We start from the raw sequence: 22,366 nt of genomic DNA on the forward strand, positions 1-22,366 counted from the left end.
GGGGGGACTGGTAAGACTTTCTGATGCCATTTAACTGTAATAGTGTGAATGTTTATGAAGCAATTTTTGTGCTATTTCAACAAAGCATTTATCAAAATGTTCAGCTCGTTCAGGAGAAGGGTGCTATGACTTTTGGTAATGTTCACCCCAGCCAAGAGGACTTTAGCTGTTTGCAATATTTTTCTGCCACTTTTTTTCACATAGAAAATGAATTGAGCTCATTTTCCATCCTTCATGTCTTTAGATCTGTTTACAACCTTTCACTGCTCCTTTCACGTTTTGTTCTGGTTCAGCTTCCTTGTGAAAATAATAACTAAAAACAATCCAGCTGTTTTGTGATCCTTTCAGATTCTTTCTGCTAACTAGAAGATTTTGTCTTTATCTTCTTTCGGCCCCTTTCAGCTTATTTATACAAGTTTCAGCAATTTCAGCTACTATTTAGCTATTTTATGCCAATTTTAGCTTTTTCTGCATTCTGCATTTTTTGCAATAATTTCAACTTATTTCAGCCTCATTCAGCAAAACTGTACTCTCTCCACTTCCTTCTAGTAATTTAAACTTGTTCTACTTTTTCAGCTAGCTTTTTTAGTAATTTTCAGCTGTTTTCAGATAAATTAGTTTTTCACAGTAATTTCTGCTACTTTCAGCCAATTAACTTCTGCTAATTTCAGCTTATGCTTTTTTCAGCTAGTTTCACCATTTTCTGCTATTTCAGCTACTATTTAGCTGTTTTTATGCTAAATTTAGCTTTTTCAACTAATTCCACATTTTTATTAGCTCAGTCCAGCTCTTTCCACTTCCTTCTGGTAGTTTAAGCTTCTTTCTGCCTTTTTAGCTACTTCTCAGCTATATTTGGCTAATTTCAGACCTTTTTTAAGCTAATTTCTGTGCTCATTTCTACTTATTTAAACCCAATTCAGTACATATGTGTTCTTTCTGCTTTCTTTTGCTAACTTAGGCTTGTTCTTCAATTTCAGCATGTTTTTTTTAGTTAATTTCAGATGTTTTTCAGCAAGTTCTTCTACAATAAGAATTCACACTGCATTTTCACAAGAAATTCAGTTTCTCTAGTTATTTGTTTTCAAAATCCCTTGTGCAGCTGAAGTACTGGACCAAGAACCCAGTCCTCTGACCTGGTTATCAGCCACCACTGAAAGGCAAAAGCAGATGATGTTTGTGCTCATGTTAGTTAGCAAAACCTCTCGAACTGAGACCAATTTTAATAAAGATTGCAGAAAGTAATCACTGGATATCAGAAAAGTCCACGCTCAATAATCCAGGTATACAATCCAACAATTTTCAGTGTTTCCTTGACTCAAGAAACCTTCCGGATGGAAGTGAAACGTTTCAGCAAAAAACGAAACTGTCCAGATGACCTGACTGAAAATTGTTGGATAACACATCAAGTTTAAGCTCTGGTATGAAAGGTGGTGATGATACACATTCCTTCCACACCTTTAAATAATTGTCAATCCCAGTCACTGACATCCTCCTCACTGCTGGCTTCATCTGAAACCCTGCAGAGAAGCTCATGGGTTGACAAGAAGGAACCTCCTCGCTCCGTTCCTGAAGGCAGCACTTCTTCCTCCTGGGTGGTCTCTGTCTGAAAGAAGGCGCTCCCTGAATGGTTGAAGTCAGATGAGGAAAGAATAACTAATAAATGCTGCTGGTGCTAAAACCACAGATTATATGAGACTGTGACATAACTGACTGCAGCCGACCTCTGCAAGATGGATGAGATGTTTGAGGAGCAAGTCCGAGTGACCCAACTGTAGCGTTTCAGGTGGAGTGCCCAAAGAGGAGCTCTGGGTTTGTTGCCAGCAAACAACTGAAACTCTATTTCCTAAACATCTGAAGGATAAACCCAGCAAAAGTTTTTTTTTTTTTTTTAATTTAACTGCATAAAAAATAGTTGCATTTAGGACTTTTACTTTTAAAAACAAGGTCTTCCTTCACCGCATTAACATAAACAAATGCATGAACTCCAAACTGCACCTCCGTTAACTTTAAAGTTGGCTCTATCTTCTTTAATGAGTTCAGCTCAGTCTTTGTTGAAAGATATAAATCAAGTCCCACACATCAGTTCCTGATGTTTGCTCTCATCCAGGCAGTGGTTCTCAAACTGGGGTCCCTGGACCCCCAGGGGTCCACGAGCCGGTGCTTGGGGGTCCACAAAAAAAATATATAAAAATTTAATTTACAAGCATGTAGATGTTTAACAACCTGTTAAAATACACCAACGTGCAGGAACTCACAACTACTTTATTCAAAATGTTCTGGAGCCCCAGACCTCCCGTCCTCTTTCCATTCCAGCATGGATCAGTTCACAAATGAAGCGGACTCTTGGTCCGACTACTGCTCTTATGATTCTGCTCAGTTTGATGTAAATAATTTAAAGAAGTGACAATACACTTATTGTGTTCATTGAGTGAACAGGTAAATGTTTAAAGTGGTTTTTGATTCTGTTCATTTTCTCAAAACTGTAATTTTTGGAAGTTGAAATTAAACATTTTGTTCATTGTGTCTTGAATGGAAAAATGTTTAAAAGTATAAAAATTGTATTAACACTTTTAAAGAACAGGTCTTAAGGATTTATGTTACACAAATATTTCCACTGCATTAAAGAGACAAACTGAAGAAAATTATTTAATAAACATGATGGTTATGAGGGGGTCCCTGAACCCAAAAACTCTGAGCCCCGGCCCTAAGGCAACAGATTTCAGCAGCTCCCAGCATCCAGATGTTTAGAACAGCATCAGACCTTTGAAGGTGATGGTCCAACAGTTAGGGAGCTGCCCGAGACCACCCGTGTCCCCTCCCAGGCTCAGCGGAGACATTTGAAGAGACAAAGGTTTGCTGGCTCCACCCAGAAGAAGGCATCCTCGGAGAACGGAGAGTTCTCTCATTCATTCGATTCGTTTTCCCTTCAGCCATCCACCGTCTCACCTCTTTTTTTATTCACTGTAATCACAGCAGCTCTGCCAGGCGTGGCTGAGCAAAAAGCACGTTATTAGACGTGCATCGTGCGCGAGGAGGAGGAGGTCTCGCCGCCGCCGGTCTCTGTGGAAACATTAGACTGCAAACAGCCTGCACCTGTGCGTCCCTCCTGGGACCAAGAGGTGAGGAGGCCTCGCTCCAGGGAACAATACGTGAAGCGAGAGCTTACATTTTCAAAACGTGCCCGCTGCAATTACAAATGCATAATGAAGAAACCGCAGCAACAGTGCAACTATTACTGCCTTTTGTCTAGGGATCCTTTCACAGCTTAAATGAACCTGCGGAGCTGCACAAGGACACGGGGAAGAGAGAAATGAACAGCACCGTGTGCGATATTACACACAGCAGCAATTTCCTCCTCATCGCCGAGCTGACGATGCTGCTTACTGAACAAACATCAGCCTGAGGAGGAGACGTCCAGGAGGGGACGTGTCCAACTAAACATGCGAGTTGTAACGGTGTCGGGAGCACAGTGCTTCTTTTTCTCATACCACACAAAACTGACAGTGATGCCACCTAAAACACACAGATACCCCGAGAAGCCGAGCTGCTGCTGCTACGCACAGACGTGACGGACTGCGGTGAACATCTGTGCAAGGACTCCGCTCCTCTACTGACAATGATTCGGCTGCAGACTTCAAGTGGCCACTTCTAGGAGAAGTGACTTTCAGGGAGGAAGTGATTAAGATCCATCTATGAGCTCACCTAAAGGCCGAGGAAGTTCAGTGCTTCCTGCGCTCGGACGAAACAAACGCCACCCTTCAAAGGAATACCACACATTATTTATTCATGTGCACTGTAGTGGACAGTTGGCTATAAAAACACTAATAGCGGACACTTTTATCTCCTCGTGGAGGCCCTAAAAACGGCGCTACGTGAAAAGCCGAGCGGCTTCAGCTCATTTCCATAATACCTCTGCGTGCCCCACGAGATTTGCGGGTTTGGTTTCATTTGCATATTTCACACAACGTCAAACACGTTTTTTTTTTCCCAGCAGCTGGAGCGTATTGAAGCGCGTATGATGATGGGTTTGAAAGATGCTGTCTGGCTGCAAATTAAAGGGGAGAAAACAGCTGGCTACTCTCATCACCTCCTTCAGGTGCGCACGTTTTAATTCAAGACCTTCCCATCGCACGGCTGCGACGCCCCTCGATGCAAACAGCACTTAACCCGTTGCCGTGGAGATAACAGCGGCTCAGCTGACGCGCACACGTTTGAACTTGTTGACAAGTCGGGGTAAGATTTACAGTTTTCCCGTGCGCTCCGTGCCTCAGGGAGCGTGCGTGTGGCCCACAGTGCACATTCCTTTCAGCCCGCTGATTAAAGGCCTTCAGTCCAGACACATACCAGCAATCCAGGGGCGTTTTATTTAGCTAAACATCGTCACAGAGAAAAAAGGAGCAACCACATCCATCTACTAAATCCAGACTCTAGGCAGTGTGTATAACAATCAGTCAAAAAGACATTTACACATTTAAAAAAAGACAGACGAGCTGCGTGACTCCTGTGTGGCAGAATGAGATGGATGCGATGAGAGCATGTTCGGCATCTCCTTTAAAAGTCAATGAACGTCTTCAGCTTCTTCCCAAGGAGAAGAAGCTGAAACAAAACATTTCACTCCAAAAACGACACGTCATTCGTTGCCCATGCAAACAGTTGGCTGCCTGGTATTTGTGCGGGACATGCGGCCGAGGGAAGTGGTGAAAAGGAGCCGAAGAAGTCTTGAGAGATGCAACATTTGATTAAAGGGGTGGCAGGGAAATGGGAAGACGTTCATGCAAATCTTAAGAGCAGAAGTCCTTAGATATCTAAAGACGGAGCCTCGTGTTCCCCTCACACGTCAGAGTTGATGCTCAGGTTGGCCAACCGTGGGTCAGAGTTGATCTCGTACCGGTACTGATACCCCTCCATGTGGTCCCTACAAGCGTCCCGGATGTTGTACATCCACCTCTTGATGCCTTTCCTGTTCAGGTAGAGCACCAGCAGGAAGATGACGCCGATCAGGGCCAGCACCAGTCCCAGGAATACGTAAGACGTCTCCAGCACGGCGTCCATGTCATCCAGACACTTCAGCTGGGACAGCTCCACCTGCAGGAGGGGTCGGCCTCTCAGGAGCTCCGGGTCCATGCAGGTCAGCTCCCGTACGTCCGACACCTGGGTGGAGTTTTTCAGCCACGCCAGGAGGTCCTCGATGAAGCAGGTGCAGCGCCAGGGGTTCCCCGCCAGCTGGACGCGGAGGCCAGGTACGAGGCTGAACTCTGCCAGCGTGGCCGTGGGAAGATCCTTCAGGCTGTTGTCCCTCAGGTCCAGGTCCTGCAGCGAGGGCAGGGTCTGGTTCTGGAAGGCGAGGAGGGAGCTGTTCCGCAGGTTGAGGTGGGCCAAGTTGGTCAAGCCGGTGAAGATGCCGTCTGGCAGACTCACCACATCGTTGTTGGACAAATCCAAACTTCTGAGCGGGGAGAGATTAGCACCGCTGAGGACAGAAAGCAGCTCGTCTGTGAAGTTACGATTGTTCAGAGACGCGCTGAGGTTCAGGACCTGCAGCCTGCCGCCATCAGGGAACGCTGCCCCGCTAAAAGTCTGGAACCTGTTGTTGCTCAGGTCCAGCCGGGTGAGGTTTGGCAAGTTTTTAAAAGCCTTCGCATCCACACGCTCCATCCGATTCCCACTGAGATAAAGTTCTGTTAGGAGGTCCAGGCGGACTGGGAAAGAGGCCTCACTGACTTGGGAAACGTTGTTTCCAGTGATGAACAGGAATCTGGTATTGGCCGGTATGGAATGTGGAATCGAGTCCAAGTCCTGGTTTTGGCATTTCACAGTCTGTGAGGAGCACAAGCACTTGTCCGGACAGGAGAGGCAGGACGGCAGGACCAGAGCCAGGATGACCAGTAAACGGACCTTACTGGACTTGTGACGTCTTCCCGGGTCCCCCCCGCGGTCAGAACCGCACGAGCTCCACCGCATCTTGAATCTGGCTGCGCAAAATCCGCGTTTCACCAAACCGCCGCCGTGTCCGTGCGCGGAGGACAAAGTTTCCCTGCCGTGTTTCCCACCTCAGATCCACGGTGCAGCTCCATAAGACTCCCCTCATGAAGTCCTTCTTAAAGTCCACATCTCCGAGAAAACTTCTGCCCGAACCTCGCGCTCGTTAGAGGTCCTTCCGGCAAAAATGAAACGGATAAATCGATCACAGAGCCGAGAACATTCACGGAAAAACTGTTTCGGGCTGTCACTTTTCTCACAGACAAAGCCCCGCTTCTCTCTGAGGAGCCATTCATCTCATACGCACTTCCAGCAGCCTGCTGCGAGTGGAGAACAGAACCAGCTGCGGGACCGGGCCACGCCACAGCGATGGACCGTACCATTACTCAACCACAGGGGGGGACCGGGCTACACCACAGCGATGGACCGTACCATTACTCAACCACAGGGGGGGACCGGGCTACACCACAGCGATGGACCGTACCATTACTCAACCACAGGGGGGGACCGGGACTTCGAAATTTTAACAAGTTGTTTTTAGTTGTTGTTTGTTTGTTTGTTTTTTTAAAGCTTTGTAAAAAAAAAAAACGTTCAGGTTCTGTAAAAGTTTAAGTTAAACCGTTTTAGTTGAATTCATAAACAGTCTAAAACAAAGTGAAATTGTTTAAAAAAAAAAGAGAAATCATTTGCCACATCCATCTTTTACCTGCTTCTTCCATTTTGGGTCACTGGAGCCCATGTCCAGCATCCACTGTGTAAGGGGCAGGGGACACCCTGGACAGGTCTCCAGTCCATCACAGGGACACATAGAGACAAACAACCATTCACTCTCTCACCAATCAGTCTAACATGCATGTTTTTGGTCTGTGGGCGGAAACTGGAGTACTTGGAGAAAACACACAGAGAGAACATACAAGCTCCACCCAGGAAGGGACCCGGACCGGGATTTGAACCGGCAACCTTCTCGCTAATAGGCAGCAACTCTACCGGTTGCGCCACCGTGCTGCCCTACTAAAATGATATTTAATTTATTTATTTAATTTAATTTATTTAGTTAAGTTCCTGGGAAAAAACAATGCAGACACGTTCTTGATTTTAGTTTTCTACATCGACAATCTAGCTGTTTTTTGTTACTTTTTTAAAATACCATTTTATTTTTACTTGTTATTCTCAATTTGTACACATCCTTTATGATTGTCTACTGTTGTCTTTGTTGTCCACTGTTGTCATCACTCTGTTAAAATCAGGTCTCTCTTGTAAGTGAGTCCCTGAGTCTCAATGGGATTAACCTGTTTAAATAAAGGTTGGATGAAAAATATTTACCGCTATTATGAAGAAAGATAGAAGGAGAAGAAGATCAGAGTCAGGGTTTCTTTATTGTCGTTCGCATCACATGTGGTACATGTGGTGGAACGAAATTGTGTTCACGAGCTCCCAGTTGCATCAAACAATAGCTTAATATAAAGTGTAAAAAGAAACAGTAAATAAGGATCTAAGATATACGCTAAACGAACACCCAACAGTACACTAAAAGATCTAAAATAGATGCCAGTCACTAATAGTGCAAAACAATACACCGAACAACAGCAGCACAATTCTCATAGGTTTTGTTTGGCTGTAATTTACACGCTTATACTATCTATCTTATGACAATTCACATTTTAAAACTTTTTGGGGGGTGGGGGTGTTTTATTTACTTGTAAGTACTTTTGAAGCTGAATGGTGGAGCAGTTGGTAGAGATGCTGCCCCTCAGCGAGACAGTCACCAGTTCAAATCCTGGCCCGGGACCTTTCTGGGTGGAGTTTGCATGTTCTCTCCGTGCATGTGTGGGTTTCTCTGGATACTCCAGTTTCCTCCCACAGACCAAAAACATGCATGTTAGGCTGATTGGTAACTCTAAATTGTCTCTAGTGAGAGAGTGAATGGTTGTTTGTCTCATTTGTCTCTGTGTCCCTGTGATGGACTGGAGACCTGTCCAGGGTGTCCCCCACTTCTCACATATTGATGGCATATGGGCACCAGTGACCCCCATGACCCGAAAAGGAAGAAAGATGTATAAAAGATGGATGGATGGATGAATTAACTAACTATTTTTCTTTAGTGTTTCTCAGTTCAATAAATGCTTGTGATGTATTTGGTAATGCTACTTATATGTGAGTTTTTTTTGTTTGTTTGTTTGTTTTTTTTCATTCATCCTTACAGGTTAGTCTCACGTTCCTAGTTCTTTTTATAGATTGTTGTTTATCTTTTCTTGGTCAGTGCTCTTTTTGTTCCTTGATTCTTGTTGCAATGAAGTTAGAAAACAAGCGCTCTAAAATAGCAAGAAAAGAAATGGTATTTGGGTGCAAGTGTTTACCTCAATATAAAAAACTATCCACAAAATGTTGAGAAACAGACAAGTAAAATACTGTGAAAACAATGTATTTAATACTTGATGGTTATTAAGAACACTATTTCAAAGAGAGTCAAACTTGTATTTTCACTTTTTTTGACAAAATAAACTCTATGTTAATCTAAATGAATCTATGTATGTTGGATTAAGAGAAGAAACAGTGTGGATGTGTATAGGCCTGAAGGACAAGGGCACATCCTCATCAATTTATCATATTTTGAAGCCCCTGATGTGGATACCAGTGTGTAACTCTAGCTTTACTCTATTTGGCCTTCTCAAATTCTTAGCCTGGATCAATGAGACAACCGTCGGAGTATTTCCATGATACCTGGATTGTGGGAGAAACCGATACCCAACAAAAGCCTATTGGAGATGGAAACTATTGTATCTTACATGATGTTTTCCTGGAGAATACACAAGATTCTGAAAGACATCTCCCATGTTTACAGGGATGCATGCTCAAAAGCTGATCACATGTTGGAAAAAAAAAAACATTTTCTATCACCCATAAGTTGTAAGATATCAGTGACCCTAAGACAATGTTAAATACATTTTTATTCTACCTTATTAATAACTTGCAAGACAGAATTCAATATATTACTACCCATAATGTAATCAATCAATATTTATTTATAGATGCCTTTTCTAAAAGCCAAAAGGTTCACAAAGAGCTTCACAATACAAAAGTTAAAAATAAACAATAAAGACAATACAATTAAAAAAGTAAAAAAACAAAACAAAACAAAAAAAACAACAGTGCAGTTGTTTTTGTTTTTAAACCTTTTTTTAATATATTGATCATGACCTGGAAGCTTCACCAGCAAAAACAAAATAATACAAAAATTCCTGAGAGCCACTAGGTATAAAAAAAAAAACCCTGCACGAATAAAAAGGTTTTAAGATTATATTTTTAAAGGCTAAATGTATAAATGTAATAACGCATTCGTAACTTTAAACCTTTAAGATTAAAAAACGGCACTTGTATGACGTCATACAGCAACAGCACTAATTTGTTCGACGTGCCCAAAATTAACCAATAGGATGTTAGCATGCACACGTCCGGACCAATCAGAAGTCTCCATGTTGAGTAGGCGTTTTTAATCTAACCTGCAAGATTTCGGGCCTCAGTATTATCACGGGTTTAAAAGCCGCTAACATCTCTTATTTGTAGTCATGTCTCAGTGGATGTACGTCGCTGATATGGCTTTTGCAATTAATTCTTTTTTCTTTATCTAGCGGAAGGTAAGGAAACACAAGACGTTATTTTTATTTTTTGCATAAAACAACCGCTCGTGCAGGTTCGAGGCTAGCTCATTTTGCACCGGTTAATCTGTTTGATTTTTATGGATGATTACATATGTGAAACCTTTATTTGTAGATTATTTTGACCATCCGTTGTTTATACCTATTCTCCGTGTTTCAGGTTATATAATATTGTGACTACGAATCCAGCTAATACCAGATAGCAACATTAGCTTTCGCTTAGCTTGCTCCTGTAGCTAGTTTTATGACTCACAGCCTTTCTTAATTTATTTATTTATACTTTTTTTGTTTATTATCTCTTGTTCACATCTGGATAACACGATTTGAGCAAGGAGTCCCGAGAATGGGGACGCCTTTAAAGCTCATTATTCTGTTAAATAAGACTTAATCTTGAAGTTTGCCTTTTTAAAAGTTATATTATTTAGGCTTACGTTTTTACTTTTTATTTAGCATCATTACAGTGTTTGTGCAGTATGTTGTCCCTCACCCTTTGCATAGTAATCCAAAGTATTTAACTAGTAAGCAACTGGGATTTGCTTGTTTCATGATCCAGAGAAAAGGTCAAGTTGCTTTCTGCTAAGTGCTTAGAAACAATAAAGACTACTTTACTACTTTTGTTAATCCCCAATGGGGAAATTCATTCTCTGCTTTTTTCCCATTACACGTGAGCACACATGTAATTGGGAGCTGCATATACAGTATTGTGAAAGTTGCTGTTTCACAATATTTACCTGTATATATTCTCCCTCCTCAGGTGAACTCTACAATCATGGAGTTTTGAAAAGGAAAGTGAGTATTTTGAGGGGAAAGGAGGCCTTTCCCCTCAAATTTGGTGGTTGGACAGCAGGACGAGAAGGTCAGGGTTGTTGAAATTTTTGCCTTTTGTAAATGGTTGGATAAAAAAACAACCTATTTTTGAAAATCTTGACATGGACGTTTTTTGTATCATTTTGTATATCGCATGATACATTTTATATTTATTGAGTTCATGATGCCATTGTATGCTGTGAGCAGCTTCGTTTGTGTTCGATTTTTGGTCGAAATGGTGGACTGAAGCAAGCCAGCTGAAGGCTCTGGGGTAGCTAGGGTGCAGTGGAACTTAACACAAGCACAATTCTAGCAATCCAAACCATCTTGACCTAATGTGGATACTTTTTTGTTTTTCCTTGGAAAACTTTTGTGGTCTACAAATGACTAGTTGCAGTGTAGTTTCTTTGTTACAGCAGTTCCACTAATTTTTGAGTTTGTTTGCGATTGTGGGTGGTGGGCTGTTGGAAGGACTTTGTTGCAGACAGGGAGGAGATTTCACGGCGAAGACTTGGATGCCAGGATGAATCTGGCACTGCCGGACTGCACTCCTAAGTGCCGGTCACAGCAGCACGCGGACCAGGTGATCGCAGCTCTAACTAGTGGCTCTGAGGGGAAACTCCGAGCATTCCTGACTTCACACTGCCACAATGCAACCAGCTTGCGGGATTCCTTTGGTCGTACAGCCCTTCACCTCGCAGCCTCCCTGGGAAAGAAGGCCCTGCTGGAGTGGCTGCTGGAGAGCAAGTGTGCTGATCTGATGGTGAAGGATAAGGAATCTGGCTGGACCGCTCTGCACCGTAGTGCCTTCTATGGACAAATCCACTGTCTCATATCAATGGTCAAGGTACCGTAATCAAAAAAGATTGCATTCATTTTTATGGTCAGTATTTTCTCAGGCTTTATGAAAAAGGATAACAGATTTAATTATGGTATGAGGAAAATTACATTTTTCTGAAGTTTATTCTTTTTTTTTTTTTTTTTTAATTACAATCCCAGTTCCAAAAACATTGTGACATTGTGTAAATAAAATAGGCTGAATGGTCCCCCTCCTCTTTAGTCTGGAGGAGCGCAGTGAACTGTTTACTGACAATTATTTATGGAAGTGCTCCTGAGCCCATACAGTGATGTCCAGAACAGAATGAGAACCTGCTTTAATGCAGTGGCCCCTGAGGGCTTGAGCATCACAGATGTCCAATACAGTAGTCCCTCGCTACTTCGCGGTTCGTTTATCGCAGATTCGCTCTATTACGGTTTTTCAAAATAAGATTGAGCATGATGCACAATAAGCTATTGATGGATGAGCCACACGCTCGGCATGAAATTTTTATTTAAAATAATTTGAAATTATTTAGCACCTGCTGCACATTTGTGTGGCCCAGAGTAACGGAAAAAGCGTACCCCTGTAGCTTTGTGCAGCCCTTACTGCAGCCCTTACTGCAGGATAAACTTCTTGCTGCAGTTAAATAGCTGATCAGGTGTTTAGGTGCAGAGAGGTGGGCGTGGCAAAGAGCAGACGAGGCACAGAGCTAAATCATGACATTCTGTGTCTTTTAGAGCGTTTAAAGTTTAGAAACATTGTTTAGAATATTGCAAGAGTGGGAAGGGTTTAAAACTCCTTAATATATATCTATATCAATAATAAAATCTACTACTTTCTACTTGTACTACTGTTCCTACTTCATGGGTTTTTCACTTATCGCGGGTCTTCAGGGTACGGATCCCCCGCGATGAACGAGGGACTGCTGTATTGACTTTCAGCATCGTTCTTTTACCTCTAAGAGTTTCTACAGACTGTTGAAATCTGATGTTATTCTGAACTGTAGATGATGGGATGTTCAGTCTTCCCAACGTTCTGTTGTGGAACATTATTCTGAAATTGTTCCATTTCATTTTAGACATTTTTTTTTCTTCCCCCAGTCCTTCTGACCTGTTATCAATTAACCCAATTAGTTTGAAAATGCTCCTTCAGCTGTTTTTTTTTTTTTTAATCACGTTTGCAGCCTTTTGTTGTCAGTGTCCAAATTCTTTTAATAGATGTTGCTGCTATCAAGTTTATATTTTATTTATTTTAATTTCTCTTTAAAAAATGCTACAGTTTCTTAGCTTAAATGTTTGACATGTATTCTTTTTTTTTTTTATTCCATTCCAAATAAAATATGGTCTTGAGAAATGTGCAAATATTACAGTGCATTTTATTTCTTTGACACAAAGTCCCAACTTTGTCAGAACTGTTGTGATTTGATCAGACTGCTTTTACTGCAGAGGTCAGTCAGGACAGAAATGTATCTACATTTTGTTTTTCCTCAGCATGGTGGGACCCCCTCCATTCAAGATAAGGAGGGTCTCTCTGTTTTGGACCTAACAATGAAGGACCGACCAGCGCATGTAGTTTTTAAAAACACTGGTAAGAAAAAATGAAAGATGATCATAATTGTAACTCATTCTTGTTTTTTTTTTTTTTTTTTTTTTTTTTTTTTTTTTTTTACACCTATACATAGATGCAATTGTCCCTGTCTAATGTGGTCTTTGTATATATTATAATTTGCAGAATTATTTTAAATAATTACTGGTACCAAATATAATTGAAATGAAACTTTTTTTATGATTTAAATCTAGCCTGTTGTTGAGATGGTGCTCTGGCTGTGCTCTTAATGGTGGTTTCCTCACTTCAGATCCAACAGAAGTATACATGTGGGGAAACAATACTAATTTTAGTCTCGGCCATGGCAATCAGGAGAGCCGACAGCACCCTGAGCTCGTGGATGTGTTTGCCAGGACTGGAGTTTATATCAAACAGGTAAGCCAACTGCACACGGTTGTTGTGTCATCCCTCTCTCTCTCGAGAAAGAGAGAGACAGACAGAGAGAGAGAGAGAGAGAGAGAGCTGAACTCACAATTTCATACGGCGCAGGGTTTCCCCCACACTGAATCACTCTTCTTTGTAGAAAACACACCTCATTAATCAAGACGATGTCAAAACACAGTTTACTTCAAAGTAAAAAATAAAACCCTCTGTGCCCTGGAGATAAGTCGCTGTTGGGTTGAACTAGCAGACCACGCCCTTCTCTTGAGTCATGTATTACATAACCTTCTCCTTAGGGTTCATCAGTGGTTTGTTTTGTTTTTCCCCTGCGGTTGATTTGAAGTGGTTCATACTTTTTAAAGCTGCAGCTGTGGAAACTATGAATACTTTTTACATTTAATGAATTTGCTTTAAATAAATGTAGTAGGTAAACATACTACATGCTGTAGTCAACCATGGACACAGTGTTTGTTATCAAAGACATATTTGTGTTAAGGTTCCTTTTTCTGCTCTGCTCTCATATAATCCTAATTTAATACACAATGAACCTGGCATGTAGACAAGTATTCTGCTATTTGGACATTAAGTTGAATGGATGAGTTGGAGCACGTTTTATCTGCCCACTGCCAGTTGTACTGTGTAAACTAACTAATACAACAAAATGTTGTAATTATAATCTTTTTTTTCCAGAGGATTTGCATTGTGGTAAAATGGACGTACTTTTCTGAATGAAATACGATGAGTGTGCCAGCTGTCAGTGCATGTTGCTTACAGGAGCTTGTGACCTACACAACTTGCTATGTGGAGTATGTTTAAGTGTGTGTGTGTGTGTGTGTGTGTGTGTGTGTGTGTGTTTTGAAGGTGGGAGGTGGATCCGATGTCATGACCACACAATGACCCGGCAGCTCCGAGTGTAGTCTTTGTCTTCTTAGCCTAATCCAGCAGGTGCTAGAGGTTAAATATTAATTCCACAATGACATGTTTTTAATTAAATGAGCTACACTGGTGTGCCTGCATGTGTGTGAATGTCCACATCAATGTGATACTTCAGGAAACATCTCTGCGTTCTATTGAGCGATGTTTTAGTAATGATGTTTGCTTTTCCACTTGTGCCCTGGCCTTTTATTGGCAGTGTTTTACTCTCACTACACGAGCGCTTGGCTGAAGGACACGTGTCACGGCCTGTGCTACGAGGTCAAAGTGATAATGAGTGAACAGAACAACCGGGTCTCTGAATTTCTCTTAAGTAGGCTGGAGTAGTGAGGCAGCTTTGTTTGTATTGCACACTTCAGCAACAAAGTGCTTTACATAAACTATTAAAACATACTGATAAAGTGTGATAGAACAATAAAAGCATATAGAAAAATAGAATTGGATGCTCAGAAGGAACATTTATTAAAAGGTAAAGGAATATAAAATACAGGACGATCTTCAGTCTGGTTTTAAAGGGACTCTCAGTCGGAGCGGTCTAGTTTTCTAGACGTTTGTTCCAGATATTTGCTGAATCAAAACTGAATAGAGCTTCAGGTCGTGATGGTTCTTGTTGCAGCAGCAGATCAGAGATGTATTTTAGACCCAGACCGTGTAGTGCTCTGCAAACCAACAACAAGAAGTTAAAACCAGTTCTTTGAGCAACAGGAAGTCATTGCAACAAAATTACTAAAAGCAACCACAAAAATAAAATTCCAAGTCTTTATATTCTTTAATTCTCTTTTTAGGTGGTTCTGTGCAAGTTCCACTCTGTGTTCCTGTCCCAGAAAGGCCAGGTCTTCACCTGTGGACATGGACTGGGTGGAAGACTTGGTCACGGGGATGAACAGACCTATCTGGTGAGATTTTTGTATTTATTTAATTTTTGTATTTTTAGGATGTGCTGTACTGGTACTTGATCACAAGAAGTACTTTTTATATGTTTTATTTATTTAAGTGTCACAGGACTCTTTTGAGCTTTGTTTGAATTTGTTTTATGATTAAAAAGGTTATAAAGCATGCGGAGAGGTCTTATCAGAGATAGTTTCTTTATTGTCATTCGCACCTCATGTGGTACATGTGGTGGAGCGAAATTATGTACACAGGGTCCCAGTTACATCCAACAATAAAATGTCAAAGAAAAACAGTAATGACATCTAAGATATGAACTAAGAAAAACATCAACTAAATATACACTAAGCACTCATAACATAAAACATTGAACATCAGCACAAACATGAACATGAGTCTGTGAGCAGATGTGCACGCATGAACACATCAACATTGAAACAGATCAGCAGCAACATTGAAACAGATCAGCAGCAACATGAAACAGATCAGCAGCAACATGATGTGATTTTTCTCAGTGATTATTCTAGTTAGAGATTAATGAGTCTTTAACAGCCTAAGGGTAGAAGCTGTTCCTCAGTGTTCTACACTTAATGCTCCTTAACCTCCTTCCTGAGGGGAGTGGGGCAAAAAGTGTGTGTGCTGGGTGAGTGTGGTCCTTCATGATGCAGGTGGCCCTCTTCCTGCATCTGGACGTGTAGATGTCTGTGATGGTGGGGAGACTGACTCCAACATCTTCTGTGCAGCCTTCACCACTCTCTGCAAAGTTTTTCTTTCTGCAGCTGTGCAGCCTCCATGCCACACGTTGATGCTGAAGCACAGGATCACTACTTATCACTACTTTGCTGCAGCTCACCAGGCTAACTTGTTGCTTTTACTTTAGATTTTGACACAGAATATATTTTGTAATAAGAATTTTAAAAAATTGTTTCTAAATGTACATGTCAGTAGTTTGTAGCAACTATAGAAACTTGGTCATAAACAGAAAAACACAGGATTTGTGTTAAAAACATTTAAAAAAATAAAATAAAAATAAATATCCATCCATCTCTCTCTGTTTTTATTTTTTTGTTTGTTTTTCTGTTGAACAGAATTGCCACTTAAAGATGTTCAGTTCCACTTGTTTCCTGGTGGTTTTTTTTATTTTTAATTATTACTATTAAAGGTCCTTTTTATTAAATGTTAACCTTTTTCAGACAGTTGTTTTGTGTGTGGTTGTTAAAGATGGAGGTTCCTCCCTAACACTAATCAAATCACACAAACGGATTACTGCTAACATTAGAAAACTAATTAATTTTTTTTAGTATCGAAAGACTATTTGTAAATCTCTGAAGACGATATACTTTGGAGCTAAGCTTTTGGCATGAAAAATAATTAAAATGAACATCTCTGTTTGGCAGCAATAAACCTTGATGATGATGATGATGATCTGATCTAATAGGACAGGACTCTTTATGACTTTACATTTAGGCTGACGAGAAACAGTCTGTTGGTCATAGTGGATGAGATCCTTGCTGCTTATTATGATTGTATGAGAATAAGAAAAGACAATGTATAGTTATTTTTCAGCTTTATTTTCAAAATAATCCAGTCATTAATCCATGTTTTACTGTGATCGCTTAAATCCGGGCTGTTCAACTGGCGGCCCGGGGGCTAAATCAGGCCCACGGGTGCTCAGTTTGACCTCCATTGGGTTCTTTTTTTTATTTTTTATTATTATTTTTTTTAATAATACGATTTTAAATAAAAAAACAAAAACAACCTTAATGAGAATAACTGCTGGATGTCCGGCCCCTGAGCTCTCTCATTAACTGTGGCCCCCTGAGTAGTTTAGTTGAACAATCCTTAAAGGATAGACTTTGTTTATTTATTGTTATTTCTGCACATTAGCCATTTTGTTTTTTGTTCCTCCTTCCTTCCTCTCAAACCAGCCGGTCAAAGCAGATGGTCGCTTGTCCTGAGTCTGGTTCTGCTGGAGGTTTCTTCCTGTTAAAAGGGAGTTTTTCCTTCCCACTGTTGCCACTGTGCTTGCTCAGGATGGGAGACTGAGACGACGTGGATTCAACACAACCTACTGGCTTACTGAGATGGATAACTTTTACTGATTGTCTTTTTTTATATATGAATGTTCAGTGCCCTGAGACTACTTCTGTTGGTACTTGGTACTGTATAAATAAACTGAATAGAATTAGCTGTGGTCCATGATTGTGTGAAGGAATACATTTCAGCCTCTGTCTTTCATGCCAGAGCTTTGAACTAAAATCATCTCATCTTGAGAGATTATGATGTTGTTGCTGTTTTGGTCCAACCTTGACATTAAAGTTCTGTGCATTAAACAGTCTTTTGATGTCACACTCAACTTGTGTTGCGGATGACTCTCAGCTACAGCCACACACGATTTTAACTCGACGTTTGTAAAATGGACCTAATTGTAGCTCTTTTGTGTTTGTGTTTTTTTTTTTTCTAAAGTCAATCATCTGCGTCGGCCAGGTTGAGGTAGATCTGCTCCAAAAGTTAATCAGTTGTAGAAGTCTGTCCAGTGAATATTGAAGGTTTCATTGAAATTCATCTAGTGGCTCTTAAGAAAATTAGCCTATTTTAACTCCAATACCTGTTTGCAAAATATGTAACAATGATCTTGTGCAATCTGTTAATGCTCAGAATCTACCTCTGCTACTAACACAACACACTGTAGGACATTTTCTGGAAAACTGACTGAAGTTTAGCCTTTTTTTAAGGTCAGTTAGCCATGGTGGCCATCTTGAATTCAGTTGACTCCTAAGTGAACCGGTTGTAGATCTTCATTGCACGATTGCCCGTTGCAAGGTTTTACCATAACGAACCTCTAGCTCTGTGCTAGATGTGATGAATAAGAGAAGAGACATTCAATATCTGTGCTTGTAAATACAGCTTAGACTGGATATCTGAAAGCTTTTTATTTTATTTAAACTATACTGATGTTGGGAAAAGTAATAGAAATTTCTGCATATTCACATTTCTCTCTTTTTTTTTTTATTTATTTTTTTTTTATTTTGTTGTCATTCTCTCAGGTTCCTCGTATGGTGGAGGGTCTGACGTCCCACCACTGCTCCCAGGTGGCGGCAGCTAAAGACCACACCGTGGTGCTGACGGAGGAAGGCTACGTTTACACATTCGGTCTCAACACCTTCCACCAGCTGGGTCTAGTTCCTCCTCCTGCCTCAGCACATGTTCCAAAACAGGTGAGATTATTCATTTTCTGTTCTTTTAGAACAAAAACCATGAATAAATTATTTATGACCAAACATACTTTAAGTTTTCAGTTTTTTACACTCTGCTTTTAATGTCTGTGTGTGCGTAGGTGTTCTCCAAGATGCTGAAGGGCAGGGCAGTGACTGGAGTTGCAGCAGGGCAGTTCCACACAGTTCTGTGGACCAGAGAGGCCGTGTACACCGTGGGGATCAATGGAGGGCAGCTGGGTAAGTCTCTTGGAGACAACAACCTCTGAAGACTGTCCTGTTTTCAGATGCATAATGTCCAATTCACTTGGACTGAGATTAAAGCCTCTGCTCTGAATATTTTAAAGTGGGGCTTCTGTAGAAAAGTTGTTAAAAATATCTTTCCTGTTTTTACATGTTTTTTTTGAATGGTCTCAATTTGAAAGAAACTTTGACAGGTCTGATGAACTAACGGCTAGTCTGAATGTAGCCAAGACCAGAGTCCTCTTTAAACGAGTCTATTCTCAAATATTTCCAAGTACTTCATGCATCTTCCTTGAAAAAGAGCTGTTCATATCAAGGGACTTTCTGATTTAAATAGGGTTAAGTTAAAATGAATAAAATAAAAATGTCATCGAGCTTTACACAGCTATCGGTTCACGTTGTTATTTACGAGCACAAAGCGCAGCAGCAGCTTCCAGAGCAGCCTTGAATCACTTCCAGCAGGAACCTCATGTTCATGCTATAACAGCTCTGTATGCAGTATTGATACTAGTGTAAAAGTTTTAATAACTGCACTTTGTGAAATTTGGAAGGGTGGAGTTGTTTCAGGACACCAGTGATCCAGTGACAGACTAAAACAGTTTATCTGAGTGAACTCTCTTCCATGTTAACTTTTGCCTAAAACAACCCCAGACTTTTTAAATTTTACAACAATTCATGCAAATGCTATTCTTTAAACTTTTACATGACCACTAATATTGCATTACAAGGTTATAAACGATGCAACCTTTTGCTGGATGTGACCCCAGGCTGCACAGGAGGTGCTACAGCTACCTGCTGCTATAAATCTAATGTCAGTGAAAAATTATAGTGCTCGTGTGAAGAAATATGAAATCTTTGGGATTCAAGTTGTTTAAAGACACGAACGGCCCTCGCTCCGACTAGCCATAAGCTCATCAGTCTAAAAAATTAACTCTATTTCTTACAACAGTTAAGATGTTGTTTGCAACACCTCCACATAACCACACCAACATTTCTACTCTTTGCTATTTTTTTTTATTTTTAGGATACTTGCTGGATCCAAATGGAGATAAGTATGTGACTTCCCCCCGTCAGGTGTCTGCGCTGCACCACAAGGACGTCACCATAGCCATGGCTGCAGCCAGTGATGGAGCAACTGTGGTTGTGACCGAGAAGGGCGATGTTTATCTGCTGACTGACTACCAATGCAAGAAAATGGCTTCAAGGTGAATGAAACAGCCAGTACTCGTTAGAAATGATGGGGCTCATAGTCTGATACGCATCGGCTTATATTTATATAAACTTTTTTTTTTTCAATTGTTTAATTTCAGGCAGCTTAACATCAAGAAGGTCCTGGTCAGTGGTGGCAGTCTGGATCATCGAGTCAATCCTCAGATGTTAAATGAAGGAGGTGGTGAAAAAGTGGCCATCTTGGCATTGGATGAAGCAGGAAGGGTAAGTGAAGCATTTTTTGGTTGGTTTTAAATGATAACTGTGAAATTTAAAAGCTGCATTTTACTTTTACATGCTGACACATGTCAAGAATGTGTCTTATTTATTTATTTTTGCCTTTACTGTCCCCGTTATTATCCATCCAATAGTTATGCGGCTGACAGCAGTCCGTATTCTGCAGATGACAGTGACGGCTCAGGCATTTCTTTTTCTTTGTCAGGTGTTTTGCTGGCGCTCCTCTGGCAGCTCGGTGAGGCAGTGCAGGTGGGCGTATCCACGTCAGGTCTTCATGTCAGACATCGCTCTCAGCAAGAACAGCATGATGTTTGTAACTCCTGATGGGGAAGGCTTTAGTGGCGTATGGGCTGGAGAATACAAGAAGTACGGAGAGAAGAAAGGTGATGAATGTGATGAACTCTTTGTAACTCCACACTCTTATTTTAGAAACTCGTTGTTCTATTTATCAGGTTTATTAAAACATCTGTATCTGTTAGAATTGATTTCTTCTGATTTTGATGTTGCAGCTGTTTATACCATACCAATTTATTTATAGAGCACTTAAAACAGCAACAAGGCCAACCAAAGTGCTGTACAAAAGAACACAAACATGCACAGCAGACAGGAAAACATAAAATAGAAATACAGATACAAATAGCAGCAAAAGCTAACTAAAATGGCCAACAGAGTAGAGAACAGACCGGACCAAAACAAATCACACCGTGTTAAAGGCAAGCGAATAGAAGTGGGTCTTCAAGCGAGACTTAAAGACTGAGAGTGTGGGAGCCTGCCGGACACTCAGTGGCAACTCATTCCACAGTCGTGGACCTGCAACAGAGAAAGCCCTGTCACCTCTGAGCTTACGACGGGTTTCTGTGACTGAGGGAAGCATCTGGTCTGCTGACCTCAGAGAGCGCGGTGGGACATATGGCTGCAGAAGATCAGTGAGATAGGATGGGGCGGAACTGTTCAGTGATTTAAAAACATACGAGAATTTTGAATTGGATCCGAAGGTGAATGGGTAGCCAGTGCAGGGAGGCCAAAACTGGCGTGATGTGCTCTCTATAGCCTGTACCAGTTAAAAATCGGGCTGCAGCATTTTGGACCAGTTGTAGACGAGCAATGGAGGACTGACTGATTCCAAACAGAAGTGAATTGCAGTAATCAAGCCTAGATGTTATGAAGGCGTGGATCACTGTCTCAAGGTTCTTCTTGGAGAGTATAGGCTTCAGCTTAGACAGCCGTCTCAGCTGAAAAAAACAGGATTTGACCGTCATGTTTACGTGACTGTTGAGTTTTAAGGACGGGTCCATTATCACCCCCAGATTAGTGACCTTTTGTTTCTCTAGCGGGGCTAGAGAGAATAGGTCAATGTCATAGTTCATGAGTGAGCCACTGGGATGGAACAGCATGACTTCAGACTTCTTCTCATTGAAGCTTAAGAAGTTTAAAGCCATCCAGTCCTGGATGTCATCCAGGCAGTCAAGAAGAGGCTGAATAGAGCGTGTGCCTCTGTGCCTCAGGGGGAAGTAAATTTGGCAATCATCGGCGTAGAAATGAAAGGGTATGTTGTGTTTGCGGAAGATAGCACCTAGTGGCAGCAGGTATAAAGAAAAGAGAAGGGGACCGAGGATGGACCCCTGTGGTACCCCCCACTGGAGCGCTGTCGATGCCGAACTAAAATCTTTGATATTGACACAGAAGGTTCTGTCAGAGAGGTAGGACCCAAACCATTTAAGGGCTGACCCTATGATGCCCACCCACTGCTCCAGTCTAGAAATGAGGATCTTGTGGTCGATGGTGTCAAAAGCAGATGTAAGGTCCAATAGGACAAGCAGCACAGAATCACCTGCGTCTGTGGATATGAAAATGTCGTTAAAAACCTTCAGTAGAGCAGTTTCAGTGCTATGGAGAGATTTGAAGCCAGATTGGAATAACTCTAGGATGGCGTGATCCCCCAAAAACTGGCAAACTGGCTAACTGGTTTATGGCTAAAACCGTTGGGTAAACGCTAGTTTTATTGAGTGACACCTTTAATGTTCTGCTTGATCTTTTTTCTTTGTTTCCAAACTGCTTGTTGCTTTACAGAAGTAAGTGTGGAGGTTTCTGGTCATGTTGATGCTGGCACGCTGTATGAACGGATCCGTCTGGACAGGCTCCCGTTTGTTCACAGAGCTGTCAGCATCACAATGGACTCTAAAGGACGAAACTTTGGTGTGCTTCAGGCTGACCCCAAAACCAGGTACGAGGTCTGTCTTAAAAACTTGATCACTTTGCTTTACGGCCTAAAAATACTATTTATAAATGTTTTGGTCCTCCATAAACTAATCAATCTTTTAAATCCATCCATCCATTATCTTTACCCACTTCTTCCTTTCTGGGTCACGGGGGTCAGTGGTGCTCATGTCCAG

General features: G+C 41.3%; 2 protein-coding genes across 2 annotated transcripts in view; one reads left to right on the forward strand and one right to left on the reverse strand.

Moving 5' to 3' along the window:
• Positions 1-4,628: 4,628 nt before the first annotated feature.
• On the reverse strand, positions 4,629-6,308 carry tpbgb (trophoblast glycoprotein b). The gene has a single exon (XM_037676446.1). The coding sequence runs from the start codon at positions 5,959-5,961 to the stop codon at positions 4,831-4,833; it is 1,131 nt and encodes a 376-aa protein (XP_037532374.1). The 5' UTR covers positions 5,962-6,308; the 3' UTR covers positions 4,629-4,830.
• Positions 6,309-10,755: 4,447 nt separating this feature from the next.
• ibtk (inhibitor of Bruton agammaglobulinemia tyrosine kinase) overlaps positions 10,756-22,366 on the forward strand; it is a 28,908-nt gene continuing 17,297 nt past the window's right edge. The window contains exons 1-10 of the mRNA XM_037676445.1: positions 10,756-11,289; positions 12,753-12,849; positions 13,118-13,242; positions 14,967-15,077; positions 18,117-18,287; positions 18,407-18,524; positions 19,552-19,732; positions 19,838-19,961; positions 20,179-20,356; positions 22,044-22,197. Of these exons, the coding sequence (XP_037532373.1) occupies positions 10,966-11,289; positions 12,753-12,849; positions 13,118-13,242; positions 14,967-15,077; positions 18,117-18,287; positions 18,407-18,524; positions 19,552-19,732; positions 19,838-19,961; positions 20,179-20,356; positions 22,044-22,197 (1,583 nt within the window). The 5' untranslated portion in view covers positions 10,756-10,965. The remainder of the gene's footprint in view (positions 11,290-12,752; positions 12,850-13,117; positions 13,243-14,966; positions 15,078-18,116; positions 18,288-18,406; positions 18,525-19,551; positions 19,733-19,837; positions 19,962-20,178; positions 20,357-22,043; positions 22,198-22,366) is intronic.

The sequence above is a fragment of the Nematolebias whitei genome, chromosome 5 (assembly GCF_014905685.2).
Source record: "Nematolebias whitei isolate Nwh7 chromosome 5, NemWhi1, whole genome shotgun sequence".
Taxonomy (NCBI): domain Eukaryota; kingdom Metazoa; phylum Chordata; class Actinopteri; order Cyprinodontiformes; family Rivulidae; genus Nematolebias; species Nematolebias whitei.

Bases quoted from the DNA above. Each gene is read 5' to 3' on its own strand.
- tpbgb (XM_037676446.1), bottom strand. From the start codon at position 5,961: ATGCGGTGGAGCTCGTGCGGTTCTGACCGCGGGGGGGACCCGGGAAGA.